Source organism: Lissotriton vulgaris, chromosome 4_1, assembly GCF_964263255.1.
Source record: "Lissotriton vulgaris chromosome 4_1, aLisVul1.2, whole genome shotgun sequence".
Lineage (NCBI taxonomy): Eukaryota > Metazoa > Chordata > Amphibia > Caudata > Salamandridae > Lissotriton > Lissotriton vulgaris.
In genome coordinates this window covers 1385030560-1385047581 of record NC_141691.1, presented here as the reverse complement: position 1 = coordinate 1385047581, position 17022 = coordinate 1385030560, and the positions used below count along the sequence as shown (strand labels likewise).

Below are 17022 nucleotides of genomic sequence, written 5' to 3'. Positions count from 1 at the left end.
TACCTGCTAGTAATTTCGCATTCCACTTTTAGAGTATATGGTTTTTCGTGCCCCTCGGGCATTTGTGTAAATTGTGCAACTTAAAGTATTTTCGTAAGAGTTTTGTTGTGTGCTTAGTACCCTGTCCTCATAAAGAGTACAGGGCTGTTGTGATCTAAATAAATACACTGTTTATTTTCATAACACTTGTGTGGTGTCCTTTCACTTGGTGTTCAAGGGGTATATGTGATGGTATAACAGCTGGCTTAACACGCCCTCTAGAGTTTAGCCCGAAGACTGCTCGTATCCATGCTACTAGGATAGCTGGTCTATAAGGTTGACTTACAACCAATCATCAATAAGGGTTGTTTGGACTGATACATAGTGATCACTAGAATAGTGAACACTGAATATCAGGCCAACTTCTCACATTGGTGGCAGCGGTGGGATTTGAGCTTGCTGTTGTTTTACCACACGTATCCTAAGAATATCTTTGTGAAAGATCACATAAGGTAAGGTACATATAACTTAGCTTAGAATACTCTGAGCTCTACTGAACCAGCTGTTGTAGTTTAACAAGGCTTAGCACACCTTGACTACAACTCTTAGCAAGGGATCAGTAGGCAAACAAATAGTGTAGGTAGGTGCATCACTTACACCACACTAGAAGCATGTCTAACCACGGAGAGTCTTCAGAGACCCCTCTTGTGGTTGTGGACCCTCCACAGGTCCCTTCCAGATATGCTGCTCTTAGCTTCCAGGAGATGAGACAAATCTGTACATCCAGGAAGCTAAAACAGGGTTCAAACCCTACCATTCCCTTTCTGATTGGTCTCTTAGAGACTTATGATGCCAGGAGGTCTGCCAACACAGATCCTTCTCATCCAGATGGGAAAATGCCCCCCTTACAGGGTCCCTTTGATAACCATGATCACCCCCTCCAAGAGGCAGATGATGCTGAAGATGAGGATGAGGATGAGTTGTCAGGGGAGGAGGCAGACAGAGGTCAGGTAGAAGTCAGTAGACTCACTAGGACCAACTTAAGTAGGCATGAAAATGGATTTGGGGGACTCCCAGGGCCACTCTCAGGCAGGCTTAACATTGGGAGTGGACGAGTTAGGTCTCTATCCAGAGGCTCTAACAGATCCATTCGAACCAATGGCTCTCAGACCTCTTCTCATAGAGGGATGTCATCCCATAAGAGAAGGGAGCATGAAGCTAAGATGAGGGAAGCCAATCTGAGGATTGAAAGGGAAGAACTTGCCCTGGCCAAAGAAAGGCTTGCCTTTGCTAGAGAGCAGAAATTGTGTGTGGCAGACCCCACTGGTGGCAGCATTCTCCCAAGAGAAAAAGACAGGAGTTTAGACACTAGACACCTGAGTAAGATAGTGCCCCCTTTTAAACAAGGGGATGATATCCACAAATGGATGACTGCTTTGGAGAGGGCTTGCACTGTACAGTGTGTCCCCCAGAGTCAGTGGGCAGCTATCTTGTGGCTCTCCTTTGAAGGCAAAGGTAGAGATAAGCTCCTCACTACTAGAGCTGAGGATGCTAACAATTACCAAGTCCTGAAGAATACACTGGTTGATGGGTTTGGTTTAACCACTGAACAGTACAGGTTGATGTTCAGAGACAACCAGAAAACTCAGTCTCAGGATTGGACTGACTTTGTTGATTGTGCCACTAAGGCTTTTGAAGGCTGGCTACTGGGAAGTAAGGTTACTGATTTTAAAGGATTGTACAATCTAATTATGAGGGAGCAAATCTTAAGTAATTGTCAGAACCAGTTATTACACCAGCATCTGGTAGACTCTGATCTGACCTCTCCACAAGAATTGGGTAAGAGGGCAGACAAATGGGTCAGAACCAGGGTCAGGCCTAAGAACCAGGGTGGTGACCAAAAGAAGGAATCAACCAAGCCTCAAGAGAAGGGTGGGAATAAATCTTCTGATCAAACCACAGGGCCCCAAAATTCCTCTGAAAAGGGTGGGTCCCCAACTTCTCCCAAAACCCAAAAGAAACCTTATTGTCATACCTGCAAACAGGTAGGCCATTACAAAAGTGACAGCAGTTGTCCCAAGGCCAACAACAATAAGGAGAACATACCCCCAAGTAATACTCCCAGACCTCCTGTTACCACTAGTGGTAATCCCCCAGGTGGTGGGAGTGCCCCCAAGAATGTGGTGGGCATTACTTTGGGAAACCAGGTGGACTGTGGCCTAGCCAGGTCCCCTAACAACACTCTTGTCTGTGAGACTGGCATGGGGTTTGCCAACTTCACTACTGGTTCCCACATTTTGGGAAAGTATAGACAAGAGCCCTTTATCAATGGTCAGAAAGTTGAGGCATACAGAGACACAGGGGCCAGCATCACCATGGTGATTGACCATCTGGTCCCCTCTGCTCAACTGACCCCTGGTTTCCTTTATCAGGTGACAGACGTTCATGGAGTGAAAAGAAGGCATCCCATGGCAGTAGTCGAGCTCAGTTGGGCTAATGTCACAGGGCCCATGAGAGTGGCAGTGACAGATAACCTACCTGTAGATTGCTTAGTGGGGAATGACCTGGAACTCTCAGCATGGACTGAGGTGGAGCAAGAAACTCACTCCAGGATGATAGGCCTACCCAGAAAGGTTAGTGGGGCGATAATAGCTACAGCCCCAGTCCCAGCACCAGTCCTCCCTGAAAAGGTTGGAAGAGCAGTGGTAGCCACTGCCAAGGCTCAGACAGACGTCCCTAAACAGGATAGGAGGGCTGTGACAGTCACAGCCCAAACACAGACTGAGTGCCCTCCTGAAAAGGTTGGCAAGGTTGAAATGGTCTCAGCCTCTACTCAGACAGATAGGGGGGGTTGTGAAGCCTGAAACGATGGATCACTCCACCCAAACTGAGAGCATTGAGGAGGAAGAAAAGTCTTCCCCCTCCCAGACACTAGGTGAGAGCCAGCCTCCTCAGGGAACTGACTCTACCCCTGTTGAAGGAACTGCCCCAGAGGTAGTCAGGCCTAGCCTGGCAGAGCCCCTGATGGCAGTGGACCCTTCCCAGGTGGGACCCAGTCTGGAGCAGGTAGCCTGCACCTCTCAACCCTGCCTCCATCAGCCCAGGGCTGTAACGGTCAGGGAGGCCAGTGGTGGACCCCAAAGGGCCCCCTGTCCAAAAATCCCCAATCAGCAGATTAGGATCACTGAAGCTAGTAGTCCTAGCCAACTGAAAATAAAACACACTCCTGAGGGATCCCCCTCAAAATTAGTTAGGGAACTCCCACAGCTGGACACTGCTGGGCACAGCCAAACCTGGGGCCTAAAAACCCCAAACCTGACCTGTCCCTCCAGTAAGCCAAAAAGAGGGACTCAGCCTCCAGCTTTAGGTAGCCAGAGGTTGACCCTGAGAGCTCATAGCAACTCAGTACTGGAAAGAAAGGCACATATGGTGGATAGTGATTGGAGGAAGTTGAGCCCAACAGTAGTGGATTCTCACTTCAGCACTCCATTCCCACACCAGCCTTTTACTTTGCCAAAGCACACCACAGGTAGTGATTCCCTATGGTGGAGACCCTCAGATACCCTTAGGGTGAGGGGTTGCTTAGTGGACCATGATACAGGGGGTAACCATGCCAGTGCATGTACCACCTCATATGGCCACTCAGGCAATATAGGCTTACCTGGTCAAGGATAGCCTTATATCCTTTCGTTTGGGGGGGGGGGGGGTGTAGGAAGGTGGATACCTGACTATGGTTGCCCCCAACTTTTTGCCTGGTGTTTTGCTGGTTTTCCGACTTAGTTGGCCTGGGACCCTGCCAATCAGGACCCCAGGCCTACTGCTCTCTCTGTAAAATGGATTCCATGTACCTTAGGTACATTTCCAATTGGTACTGGGCCACCTTATCAGACCCTGTAACTCAGGGCATAGGTGTACCCAGGGCCTACCAGGGGGTGAAGCATGTATTATGCCACCCATGGCTGGTCATCTAAATCTGACACAACTGGCTGCACGACAGCTGGGGCAAGGTGGTGTAAACACCCTTTGCTTTAGATATAGTATACCTATATCTAACCCTAAAATGGACACACAGATTCCTATCAGTCACTCCTATGGCAGGTCTTGACAATCCTGAAGGCAGAGTGCTTGGAATCGTGTGAGATGGTGCTCTGGCATGAGCTGAGCCCGTTTGCAGCTTGCGGAACCATGTCCTAATAGCTATTCCATGATAACGCATACCATATACTCTTAAGTGCATTATAATCCTCGCGGTTAAATGCTATCTCTGGTATCGCTTTATCAAAACATGTCGAGTAAGGTGTCATACGAATTGGAATACTAACCCCTCGCCAATTCTGGCGACGGGGTTAGCATTCCACCCTTCTAGAGGGACATGACATGTATGTAACTGTGAACCCCGGTTAAAGTTAACTCAAGCCTCAGCATCACAAAATGGATGCTGCCACCACAGACACGAGTCTGACCCCCTGCAGCTGGGAGTCCTTCCAGCGAGGGGAGCTTGGACAAAGGGTTTCCTGTCAGGGGCGGTGCTAGCACCATCCCAGACAGGGTTTTGTGTATCCTGGGTAGGCAGGGCTTTTCAGGAAGGTGACTGCAAGTGGCACCCCGGTGCTCACTACGCATCTGCCGGCTAGAACCAGTTCCAGAGGCACACCAGCCCCTGGCCTGGGGAAAGTCCGGCATGGGAGAGGGGTGTAACTAACCACCCCCCTTTCTGGTCCCACCCCTAGGGCAGGACCTAGTCGCATACCCACCCCTTTGTTTAGGATAAAGGCAGGAGCGGGGACCCTTCCAAATTAGATCATCTTTGAATCAAGAAACTACTTTCTGCGAAAGGAACTCTCGACTCTTCTCAAGATTTCTCCCTTGTGACTAAGGAGTAGTCACCCTGCATCCGCAGGCACCATCTAAGAACTCTGTGGTTTGCTGCACGTCCTTCCTCCGGAATCCGACTGACCAGCTCGACGAGACCCGGCTTCCCTGGCACCTCTGACCTCTACCTACCTCTACAGCTAAGCTGAGAACCGTAGGTGCGACGAGACCTCGAGGGACCGGTCATCATCAGAACTGCACGACTTCTATCCAGCACGACCGCCGAGGGATCCTCTGGTGAGTGCTTTGGGGTCCGAGAAGCCCCGACCCTGAGCAGCTCCTGCACCGAAGTCCAGCCCCCCAGCATCCACGAGATCTGCGTGGGGCCCTTCTGCTTTGTGGCTGCTCACCGCGTTGTCTGGCTACTAGCCCGCTGGCTTGTGGCCTTCCCGACGACGACCGACGACATCACCACTGCTGGTCTGGTTGCTCCAGACTGGCCCTTGCTCCCTTCCAAAAGAGGAGCACCCCGGACCCTCCTGGTCCACTCCAGACGCCATTTTAGGTTCACCGCGTGGGCTTGAATTTGCCAAGACTTGTTGCCCCAATCCTGGGTCCAGCGACATCGACAGCATCAACCATCGTGGGACAGCTCGCACCGCCATCCTGGTCGCCGACAGCGCCTCCTGGTCCGTGAGACTGCAGAGCCCAGCGTCGCCCACTCACCTGGTCGAGGTGACTTTGCCCGGTGCCATCCTGGTGCCCACACAATCACTGGCTAGTGATTAAGAACTTGGTCCCCTCTGCTTTCAGGTGTCATCCATCTTCGATCCAGGCTTGGATCACTTCGAACTTCAACACTGGTCGCCTGCCAGCAACTTCTTTCTTCAGGCTCCATAGACTGCAACGAGGATTCCCGACGTCTTTTCAGACCTATGCAGCTGCAGCCCCTGGGCTAGTTAACTTCGGCATTTCGGTGCCCTAGCATAGCCTCACTATCCAAGGGTCCAGATCCTTTTCGTTTTTCAGCCTATTTAGTCGGGTTCGCCCGAGAACACTAACTTTGCTTTTACTAGCCTCCATAGACTTTGTCCCGCATCCCGCGTGAGAGTGCACACTCTGCACCCCAGTCCTCTAGGCCTCCTACTAGTAATCTGAAGGTTCAGTAACGTAGTCCTAGCGATTCCAAAGCCTATTAGTCCAGTACTTACCTGCTAGTAATTTCGCATTCCACTTTTAGAGTATATGGTTTTTCGTGCCCCTCGGGCATTTGTGTAAATTGTGCAACTTAAAGTATTTTCGTAAGAGTTTTGTTGTGTGCTTAGTACCCTGTCCTCATAAAGAGTACAGGGCTGTTGTGATCTAAATAAATACACAGATTATTTTCATAACACTTGTGTGGTGTCCTTTCACTTGGTGTTCAAGGGGTATATGTGATGGTATAACAGCTGGCTTAACACGCCCTCTAGAGTTTAGCCCGAAGACTGCTCGTATCCATGCTACTAGGATAGCTGGTCTATAAGGTTGACTTACAACCAATCATCAATAAGGGTTGTTTGGACTGATACATAGTGATCACTAGAATAGTGAACACTGAATATTAGGCCAACTTCTCACAATTGTTATTTGCAGTGTCAATAGCAAATGCCTTTTATTTATGTTTTACAAAAGAATAACAACAAAAAAGTCATTTACAAGATCAATAGCTCAAAATATTGACAGTGCGAGACCTATTGCATTGTAAATGCTTGTTGAGTCGTGAGGCCTAAGAGAAAATTGAGTCACTCGATTATTGTGGCCACAAAAGAACTGCGCATGCGTGAAATTTGAATGCGAACAGCATGAGCCTGGACTGAATAAAGTTCAAGGTCGATTAGGACTGAAAGTGCAGATGGCTGCTAAGTGATGAGCACAGTGGTACAGAATGTGGGAAAGATGCCGAACGTTGCGAATAGGGATCCGGACTAGGCTAGACATTTAATAAAACAATGGGCCCATTAGAAAAATTGCGGACGGAAGCAAACATAAGTTTCGATGACGAGATGGTGCTCATCCACCCCAAAATTGTCCAATCAGAACTCACATTTGAGTCAAAAGATACACTTTTAGTTAGATAGAGCTAGTGAAAAAGGTATAAAAAGTGCTGATTTTACTGAAGGGTATTGCTTCCTTCAATTTCCTCTTGAGATGCTGCCGGATTGATGACTTTTTCCTGAGATGTAAGAAACCTGCCTAACTCTGTTTTTCTTTACAGGGAAATGCTCTTTATCTGAAGGTCTAGATAGGGATGTTAGGAGAATAGGTAAATGATTGGGAACTATCTGTCTTTTGCTAATATCTGATCTATTCAAATAATGAAGATGTCTATTCTTGGATTTTTCTAAAATAAATGATTTAACTGTCCTAAACCTGAATCTTTATATTTTAAATGTTGAATGTTCTGAATAAAATAATTAAAAGTGAATAATTTTAGACATGCTGAATTTGCTAATAATAAAAATTAGATAAATAGAGAATCAAGCCGGTCTTGAGTTTTCCTACGCCTAATTTTCTTACTAGCAGATCTATCGATCTCAATGGTGGTGTGTCTAATAAAATGTCGCATTTTATGAAACCATGGTAAATATATCTAAACTGCAGGTGTAAATAGTATAAATATGCAATTTAGTTTTTTAAGCACTCCACTAAGATACAGCAGCTTTTCCTTTGAATTTCACCGATCCATGGAGTAAAGTGTAAGTGTTTAAGAGTGATTCGCAGTGATATGGGCCCCACTGTCTTATAGTATGATAGAAATTATGCTTCAGGGAAAGGTGAAATGTCTTTAGAAATTATTTCCAGAGGAGCGCTGCATCACTAGGACATTGCCTCTGATCAGGAACGCTAGAACACCGCCAAGCCTTCAAACTAGACCATAGGAACATTGGGGACAGGGGCTGGGCTGGGGCAAATTCTAACTACCCATGTCTCAGAGAGAACCATCCTCTGCTACCATCTGATGGTGTTTAGAGATAAGAACGGTGTTTGCACCACGCTGACTTGGTGCACACTGAGACTCCACTATGTTTCAATGATAGGGGAGCAGAATCTGCCTCACAGAATTGGGAGAGGAGTAAATTTTAAAACCCTGAAGGTTCATTAACAAATTAGTATAGTTACAATCGCAAATCAAATAAAGCATATGTCAATAATCACCTGAATACAGCATGTATGAATTAAATTAAGGCAGTTGAAATCGGCAATTTTAAGTACCCATTATTAAATACAATATGTGCATAACGAGGCAAAATCTTGTTCCCATAAAGGTTAACTCCCTAATGTTAACCTAATGCGATACACCGGTGGAGCACGAACTCTTCAATCGGACACCTAGAGAACATGCTGAGAATACTTTACCCGACTTGTTTTTCTCCCGTGATTAGTGCGGCGAGCAAAGCATCACTACAGAATTGTACAGGGCCCCCGAAGAAGGGCTTAGCCCGAAATGCATTGGGCCAACGAGTTGAAAATTTACAAACCATGAGATGAATCATGAAATGACACTAAAATGAACAATTAAAAAGACATCTTGAACTCATTTACACGCTTTTGAATTTTCATTGAACATTTGTCATTGAGTGCTCTGGGGAGACACTTTTCTCGAAGGAACAGTGCAACAAACAATTTTCTCCAACCCAAGTACAGAGGGTTCAACCCCACGGGCACCACCCACCTAAAAAGAATTCTTTGAGTACACCAGATTACCAAAGGAGTGCGTATCCCAACATCCGGATTTGGATTGCAAATTCTAACTACCCATGTCTCAGAGAGAACCATCCTCTGCTACCATCTGATGGTGTTTAGAGATAAGAACGGTGTTTGCACCACGCTGACTTGGTGCACACTGAGACTCCACTATGTTTCAATGATAGGGGAGCAGAATCTGCCTCACAGAATTGGGAGAGGAGTAAATTTTAAAACCCTGAAGGTTCATTAACAAATTAGTATAGTTACAATTGCAAATCAAATAAAGCATATGTCAATAATCACCTGAATACAGCATGTATGAATTAAATTAAGGCAGTTGAAATCGGCAATTTTAAGTACCCATTATTAAATACAATATGTGCATAACGAGGCAAAATCTTGTTCCCATAAAGGTTAACTCCCTAATGTTAACCTAACGCGATACACCGGTGGAGCACGAACTCTTCAATCGGACACCTAGAGAACACGCTGAGAATACTTTACCCGACTTGTTTTTCTCCCGTGATTAGTGCGGCGAGCAAAGCGTCACTACAGAATTGTACAGGGCCCCCGAAGAAGGGCTTAGCCCAAAATGCATTGGGCCAACGAGTTGAAAATTTACAAACCATGAGATGAATCATGAAATGACACTAAAATGAACAATTAAAAAGACATCTTGAACTCATTTACACGCTTTTGAATTTTCATTGAACATTTGTCATTGAGTGCTCTGGGGAGACACTTTTCTCGAAGGAACAGTGCGACAAACAATTTTCTCCAACCCAAGTACAGAGGGTTCAACCCCACGGGCACCACCCACCTAAAAAGAATTCTTTGAGTACACCAGATTACCAAAGGAGTGCGTATCCCAACATCCGGACTTGGATTGCAAATTCTAACTACCCATGTCTCAGAGAGAACCATCCTCTGCTACCATCTGATGGTGTTTAGAGATAAGAACGATGTTTGCACCACGCTGACTTGGTGCACACTGAGACTCCACTATGTTTCAATGATAGGGGAGCAGAATCTGCCTCACAGAATTGGGAGAGGAGTAAATTTTAAAACCCTGAAGGTTCATTAACAAATTAGTATAGTTACAATCGCAAATCAAATAAAGCATATGTCAATAATCACCTGAATACAGCATGTATGAATTAAATTAAGGCAGTTGAAATCGGCAATTTTAAGTACCCATTATTAAATACAGTATGTGCATAACGAGGCAAAATCTTGTTCCCATAAAGGTTAACTCCCTAATGTTAACCTAAGGTTGTGAGTAAGTTAGGAAATTTTAGAAGCAGCAGGTGTCAGCAAAAATAGCATTGGTAGAAGAAATGAAGGTTCCAGTTAAGAAAAGGAGAAATGCACTTGCTCTAGAAAGTAGGTCTATGAGCAAAAATGTAAGGAAGATTGGGTCTCAAGAGAGGGAAAAGAATGTCCGCCTGCAGAGTTAGACAGGTGCAAGTGTTCTGACTAAAAAGCTTCACAAAGTTAAAACATGAAGTTCTATTCAAAGGATGCATCCTACAGGTTGGCACCAAGTAAAAACAAATCAAAATCCAGTGTTCTATCTGCACTTGGTGTCGTCCTCCTTCTCATGGATACCAACTTCTACATTCTCGGCCTTCACAATATCACACAAAGGAGTATTCTCCTCCTTTCCCTACCCCTTCCCGAACAGGTGCTGAAAAATAATTGTTAAACTAATTATGCGAAATAAACATGACTTTCACGCAGGAAGCTAACAAGAAACACATTTTGAAAAGCACACTGTGAATCATATGTCTGAAACGAAGAAAAGAATTACGGAAACAAGCAGAAATGCAACGTTTTATCTTTCAAAATGGAATTAGGACCCTAGCCCTACTCGTTTCAATGTTAATGACCATTTACCTATCTATAGTTAAACAAACATATAAATCACTTGTTTCACTAAATGTAAATGTGAAATAACGTGCACACGCGTAAATAATGCTTTTGTGTGTTATAGGTTAACATTTCAGCAAATGCAAATGCGTGATGGTGACACTGCATCACCACTAATGTTGCAAAAGTTAATCAATCCCACCACAATGGAAACCCTCACAAAGTCTGTTGCAGTTAATTTAAGAAGCCATATTAGACTTATAAACTGTTCATTTTCTTCACATTATATCTCTTTGTATTATCTTGCTGGTCACTTCTCTTGTTATCAATGATGTCGAAGTCAGTGTAACATATTTCAACGAATCTACGAATTCGTTCACACTACTACGAATTATCGAAACTAGAGGGCTCTGTACTGTGTTTCCCAATAGACCACCCGGACACAGCTTCAAGTTCAGTGCGCGCGCTTCCGCTTTCCGCGCGCGCTCCAGCAAGCAGACAGCCGGTCGCTCGAGCACGAGCCTATCCCAGAGCCGGAGGCGGAGGCGAGCGAACCTGGGCCTGGGCGTCCGCCGAGTCGGTCGCGCATGCGCAGAGAGCGCCGTGGCCCCTTCCCTCCCGTGTGTTTGAACAGGAAGGCGGACATGTTTGTCGGTTGGTGAGGGCGCCTCCGTTCCCCTGCAGGACAGCGGACTGTCAGCCCACCCCCAAGGACCTGGAGCAAAAACGACCCCAGCAGAAATCGGCTTCAACTTCGTCACTTAGACAACGGGCCCAGGAGTTACGGGCACCACTTTCCTCGTCATGTCCCGCCACGGTGAACACAATTGACCCCCTCTGGGCGATGCATCCATTCAGGAGCTGAACCAAGAGACAGAAAACAGAGTCGCCCCGGAACAACCATGTCAAGCACAGGAGAGAGCTTGGAGGCCCGCCTGGGGCGAATGGATGCCATGCTGCGGGACCCTGCCAGCCAAGTCAACACCGACTGTCTGCTGGTAAGTGACCGGGTGGCGTGCATATCTCAGGTGGGCGGGGGAGCCAAGGGGTGCCCGGCACAGAATATGGGCTGCACAGACCTGTACTTGCAGCTGACCTCGGCCTGTGGGTTTGCAAAGTGAAGTTTGTCCCCGAGAGCAGTCGGGCTGCTTTCAATGTTTACTTTAAGTTAGGGTGGCGGGCTCAGGCGACCCATCACTTTGGCAATGCGCCAACTGTCAGAGCCCCTCCGGGGGCAGTGTGTTCCCAGGTCAGCCCGCTGGATGACAGCTCCTGCACGGTGCCGCCCCGGGGTGTGACAGGGCGAGCCCGGCACCTGCGGGCGGGGACTGTTTACCTGCCCCCAAGCCGTGCTGCAACTATTGGGAGCTCCTATCAGGCTTTCCCATCGACTCGACGCGAGTTCTGTGTCTGCTGCTTATTTGGACTGTAATTATCAAACCGATCATTGTTACTGCATAAAATTACCCTAAAAGGAAACGGTCCTCGCTAACCCCCTCCACAAATCAAATCCGGACAGTGTCTCAAAGGCATCCCCGCCAGTTCTGTGTAGGTGTCACTAGAACCCGCTGGCAGATAGTTTGTTAGTTGTCCCTCTCCGCTCGGTACTCACCCCCTGTATCTATTTTCTTGGCAGCAGTTTCTGCTCTACACATTTTCACGTAGCTCTTTAGTTATGAAAAGGTTCGAGGCTTTTTTTACGCATACAGACAGAATATGTATCGTATTGTATTGTACTATTTGTATAGCTCTTACTTATACTACCATTACGCGGGGCGCTGAGGCTTGTCCGCACGTGCTGCATACAGGTTCCTAGTGTGTACTAGATGTGTTTTCTTTGCTTTAAGCCTGTGCGAGAAGTGCTTCCACGTCATGCGCGAGGACCACCAAGGTGGGGCTATGGTGTTATGGGACGCAGCGCTTAGCTGTAAGGAGGATGAGGAAGTGAGATTCATATTTTTTTTGTAACTTACATTATGCTGGCGGCTTCGCAGGTCCCTTTGTGTGATCGATCCGATTTCACTTGAGCATCAGTCTCCGTTTTAATGGCTTTGTTGAACAAAAGGGCGTTATTCCTTAATACCTTGTTTAATCACTAGATCCATTTGTTACGGGCGCACAAAATGAATATATACACCGACTTTTTAACTGCTGCAAAGATCCTGTTAATCCTATGGCATGCATAATTCGTACTTGTTTTCGGTTGATTGGTTGGTATAACCACGCTGGCCTCTGAACTTCATGTCTCTCCAAATGTCTTAATTAATTGAAACCGTTTTGTTATATTAAATGTCTGCATGGCAGTGAATAGTAGGCGTTTTATTTTAATTTTAAATGAAGTAGCATGAATGACTCAAATCTTCTCTCTCATCTTTGTACTGTGGGCTCGGGCTTAGGCCTGTGTAAGATTGAACTGCATGCGTTGTCGGGGTGCCAGAAGGATCACTGTCAGAGATTCGAGTAGGGTTGTGTTAGGGTTATCAATCGTGTGATTTTAGCAATTTCAGTCTCTCTACAGTTGCTCTTTAAATTTCACACGTTATTCCACTACTTGTTTTAAGGGTTGATAAATATGCATTCACCCCAAGTTATTTAGGGTCAAAAGTGAATGAGCTCTTTGAGGAAAAATCTATTGTCCTTATGCTTTGAGCCAAGTTATGTGCCAAGGACCACAGGCAATTGGAGGAGGGTTGGGGGTACTTGTATTTGTATTTTTCTTTCTCTTCTGGTATATATAAGCCCACGTTACCCCTCGTTCTATTTGCTTTGAGCCTGCACAGTGATGGCAAGGTTCCTAGAAGTATGATTTTTTAAAACTGGATCTCTGTCATGAATTTGAAACCATCTTTGGAGTGCTGTTCCATTTGTAATCAGGCATATATAGCACTATTGCAATGGATCATGCTCCCATACTAGCTCTTTAACTGTAAAGTTTTTTTTCGGGGTTGTCTGTGGGTTATAAATGAGTGGGTTCAGCTTCAATTTAGTAATATTTTTTTTTCTGGTTTGGAGGACTTATTTGTTTTTTTGAGCCTTTTAGACAACAACTTTAAGCTTTTAGTTTTTAGGTCGAAGCCTGCATTGCAGGGCATGCCCTGCTGCCGGCAAAGAGATATTGTGAGCAGGGGATTTCAATATGGCATTAAGCCACGCCCCTTTTTCCCATTGGCAGGCCTCTGGAAACGGAGGCCTGCCATTGGAACAAGAATGACGTGCACCAGCAGCCCAACTACCCTGCGGTGCCAAATCACTAGACCAAATGCTGTGCAGGGACATGACTGTCACCAACATGCATCACTGAGGCACCATAAAGATGAGACTAGAGCGGGTGGCTGCCTGAAGGGCACAAGTCCCATCAAGAGTAGCACAACACCAACACACCCGATGACAGACAACAGTATTACCGCAGGAAAGCTTTCTTAAGGCGAGGGTATACAGCAACTTCAGTTAAAAAACAAGCACTGGCGTTGCCAATAGGTCTCGTAGTAGGAAAGTTGGAGCTATTGGTTTTGTAAATGACACATTTTATATTTGTGTTGGTTTTGAAAATTGCGAAAATAATAGTTTTGTCATTTACAATGCCAATACTTTTAACTTTTGCAAATGTGACACTCATAGTATTTGTAATGCAAATGTTTTGTATTTACGTGACTTAGATGTATTGATATTACAAATAACAATGGTTATGACATTTTTTAAATAATTAATACTTAAATAAAAGTTATTGTAATTTATAATGGCAATAGCTTAAACTGTTCTAAATACCTTTTGTGAAGATTATGTTCAGTGTATTTTATTTTGAGGAAAATAAAAGAACAGAAGTGAAATATTAACGTCTTTTTGTGACATTTGTGTAATGTGAGAGAGTGTGATTGTTTGAAAAGGGTGATTGATTGTGATATGATGTGTGATGCTGATAGGGTGTGTGAGTGTGTTAGTGTGTGATTTTTGAGAATGTTATTGAGGGTGTGTAAGGGTCTTTGAGTGTAATTGTGTGTGAGGGTGAGTGTGTGTGTGAGGGGGAGGGTGTGTGTATTCCGATGGTGTGTGGTGTTGTGAGGATGAAGGCGTGAGACCTCAAATTACACAGTAATCACAAAAAATATATAACCCGATATACTTATTTAAGTATCAGTAACTAGCATCGCCGTCAAGGTGCTTAGATGTATGTAGAGGCTTTAACAGCCTTGATGATGTGTCATTTGCAGTTGAGACTGAGACGGGCACAAAAGCGGCCCATCGAAGGGCCTACACACCACAGGCCCATCAGCAGATTGCCCGCCTTGCTACTCCGAGGTTGATTAAGTTCAATAATAGGTTTCTGGGGCTTAGAGCGATGGTCGTCCTACTGCATCATAGATAATTAAAATTATCTTTGGACTGGCTGGGGGCGGGAGGGAACCTATGCTGATAGCTGTCAGTCTGGGCGCCGGCGGTGCTGTCAGTAGTGCTATGTCACCGTCAGGTGCCAAGCGCTATATCGGCCGCTATCACACACCAGATGACCAGGATCTGGTCCCGTCTCCCCCAGGAAACAGAATAGCGCCCGACAAACTGAACAAGCCGAGCAATCACGTATGTTTCCGTACATCTGTGTCCTCTTATTGTAATGTATCACTGCACAGAATAGAACGTGCCCAGACAACATATCCATGTAACACTGTACTTCTGCATGGCATTTTTGGTGAGTGAAGACCGATCCGTGAGTGAGGTAGGGTGCAGTGAGTGTAGTGACTCTCTGGCAAACAGCAAAAGACCCCCATATAATACAAATATTCACTGTCCTAGTAAAGGCCAATAAGCAATTACGAGCGCCAACATATCCCAGTAATGGATACAGTCGTCGCACAAAGCTGTTTTGGAGAGTGACGGAGGGAGGAGTCCTTTGCGGCAGAGGCAAGGAGTGTGGCAAATGGCCGGAGGGAAGCCGGATGGGGGCGGGAGAGCCTGGTGGGGGGGTGGGAATGTGAGCGAGGAGCTCACGGGGAGAGAGGCCGGAGGGAAGCCGGATGGGGCGGGAGAACCTGGTGGGGGGCGGGAATGCGAGGGAGGAGAAGTGTGGTAGGCGGAATGCCTGTGTGCGAAAGCGCGATAAAGATCTGTACCCTGTAACAGAGGCATGCATCCATGCAGAGTCATCTTGGGCTTTCATCCTTCTAAGAACGATCAAACCTCGAGTGCCACTGAGGAGGACATTACAACAACTGAGAGCCAGTCCTGCCTGTGGTGTTTAGCCACACGCAGCTGATCCCAGAACTTCCAAGTTTCCCACGCCATGCGTGCATCCATTTCTAAGTAAGTACCTCGTGGAGTCTAGGCCTTTTCTTTGCAACTCTTGGTTTCACTGCTATAGACTCGTCCTATTCCATTCCTGCGGAATGGAAATAGGCAGAGACCTAAAAACTAGGATCTCTGTTGATTAGAGGACAGAACAGATTCGGTTCTAGAAGCATTCTTAATACTCCATTCAGAGCGTCTCTGTAATGGTGAGGATCCGGAACTACAGGGGTGAAGCCCCATAACTGCCTGCACCGGTATCAACAAGAACATCGCCGAACGAAGCTTTTAGGGGCGAGGAGCGGATCCCTTTGAAGCACGGCCTCGCACCCCCTAAAGAAGTGTGAAACAGCAGGGATTAATTAAATGTAATTAGCGCGCACTGGGGTGAATGCCGGAGGCCCAGCTGCCTGATGCAAGGAGGCTGGGAAGCAAATGGCAAGCTCGTGCATGAGCACATGCACTCTTGAAAATCCGGCCGATGGTTTGACGGCTATACTCTCGTCCTATTATCCCTTGTGGGATTAATAGGACCAGCCCTAAAAAGCTCCTGTTTAGCAGATTTGTCTGCTCTGGATCCCGCCTCTCGAGGACTCCATGACCTGCCTTACGGTAGCACGACAATATTTTTAGAAATATTGCCTTGGCAACCATGAGGCAGGTCAGGGAGTCCTGGAGGGGCGGGATTCAGTATCCTGTTCCCGCCCCCTTTTTTTTTTTTTGTTTCGTTTGTGCCGTCATTCCTGTGAGTTCCTGGGCGGTGGAGGAGGTAGGGGAGAGGCGGTGCTGGTTGTTTGTTGCAGGATGCCTTTTTTAAAAAAATGCAGATGATCCTTTCACGGCCGTGCAGCTTTACTGCTGCGTGGCCAATGCTTGTTTTACTTTAGAGCCTCCGTTATAAAATTAGCTAAATTCCGAAGCCTTTAATAAGTCGATCCGTTGTAGTAAAAACACTTTTAATAAACATAAATGTAGTCTTCGCTACACAGATAATTTTCTGCTAATGCGGATCTGATTTCAAGTGTTCTGAGGCATTTATTTAATCAGCGCTGAATCCTCGAAGGCACGCTCCGCCGTTCAGAAAGGAGTGGTCTGCCTGCTCCTTGACAATGGTTCTGCCATGCCTGCGTGCTCGCACACCGCGGCTCCCCGGCGAGGGGCTCTGAGGCAGCAGACGAGCAAGCCGGGCTCTCCGGGGGGGGGGGGCAAGCTGTCTTCCTCCATGAGCGGGAGTGGGCAGCCGCTACTCTCCTCGCCGGCCTGGCTTCACCCCTTTTGGAATGATTTTACCTACGAGCAGTAAGGGCAGATTTGGTCTGCCATGTTTATTTACGAAGGGGGATTCTTTGGCGAGGTCAT

General features: G+C 46.5%; 1 protein-coding gene across 1 annotated transcript in view; it reads left to right on the top strand.

Annotated features, from left to right (window-relative positions):
- The first annotated feature begins 10999 nt into the window (after positions 1-10999).
- The window catches only part of ROCK1 (Rho associated coiled-coil containing protein kinase 1), a 2273505-nt gene continuing 2267482 nt past the window's right edge, over positions 11000-17022 (top strand). Inside the window, exon 1 of the mRNA XM_086965620.1 lies at positions 11000-11384. Coding sequence (XP_086821746.1) covers positions 11289-11384 — 96 coding nt within the window. The 5' untranslated portion in view covers positions 11000-11288. The remainder of the gene's footprint in view (positions 11385-17022) is intronic.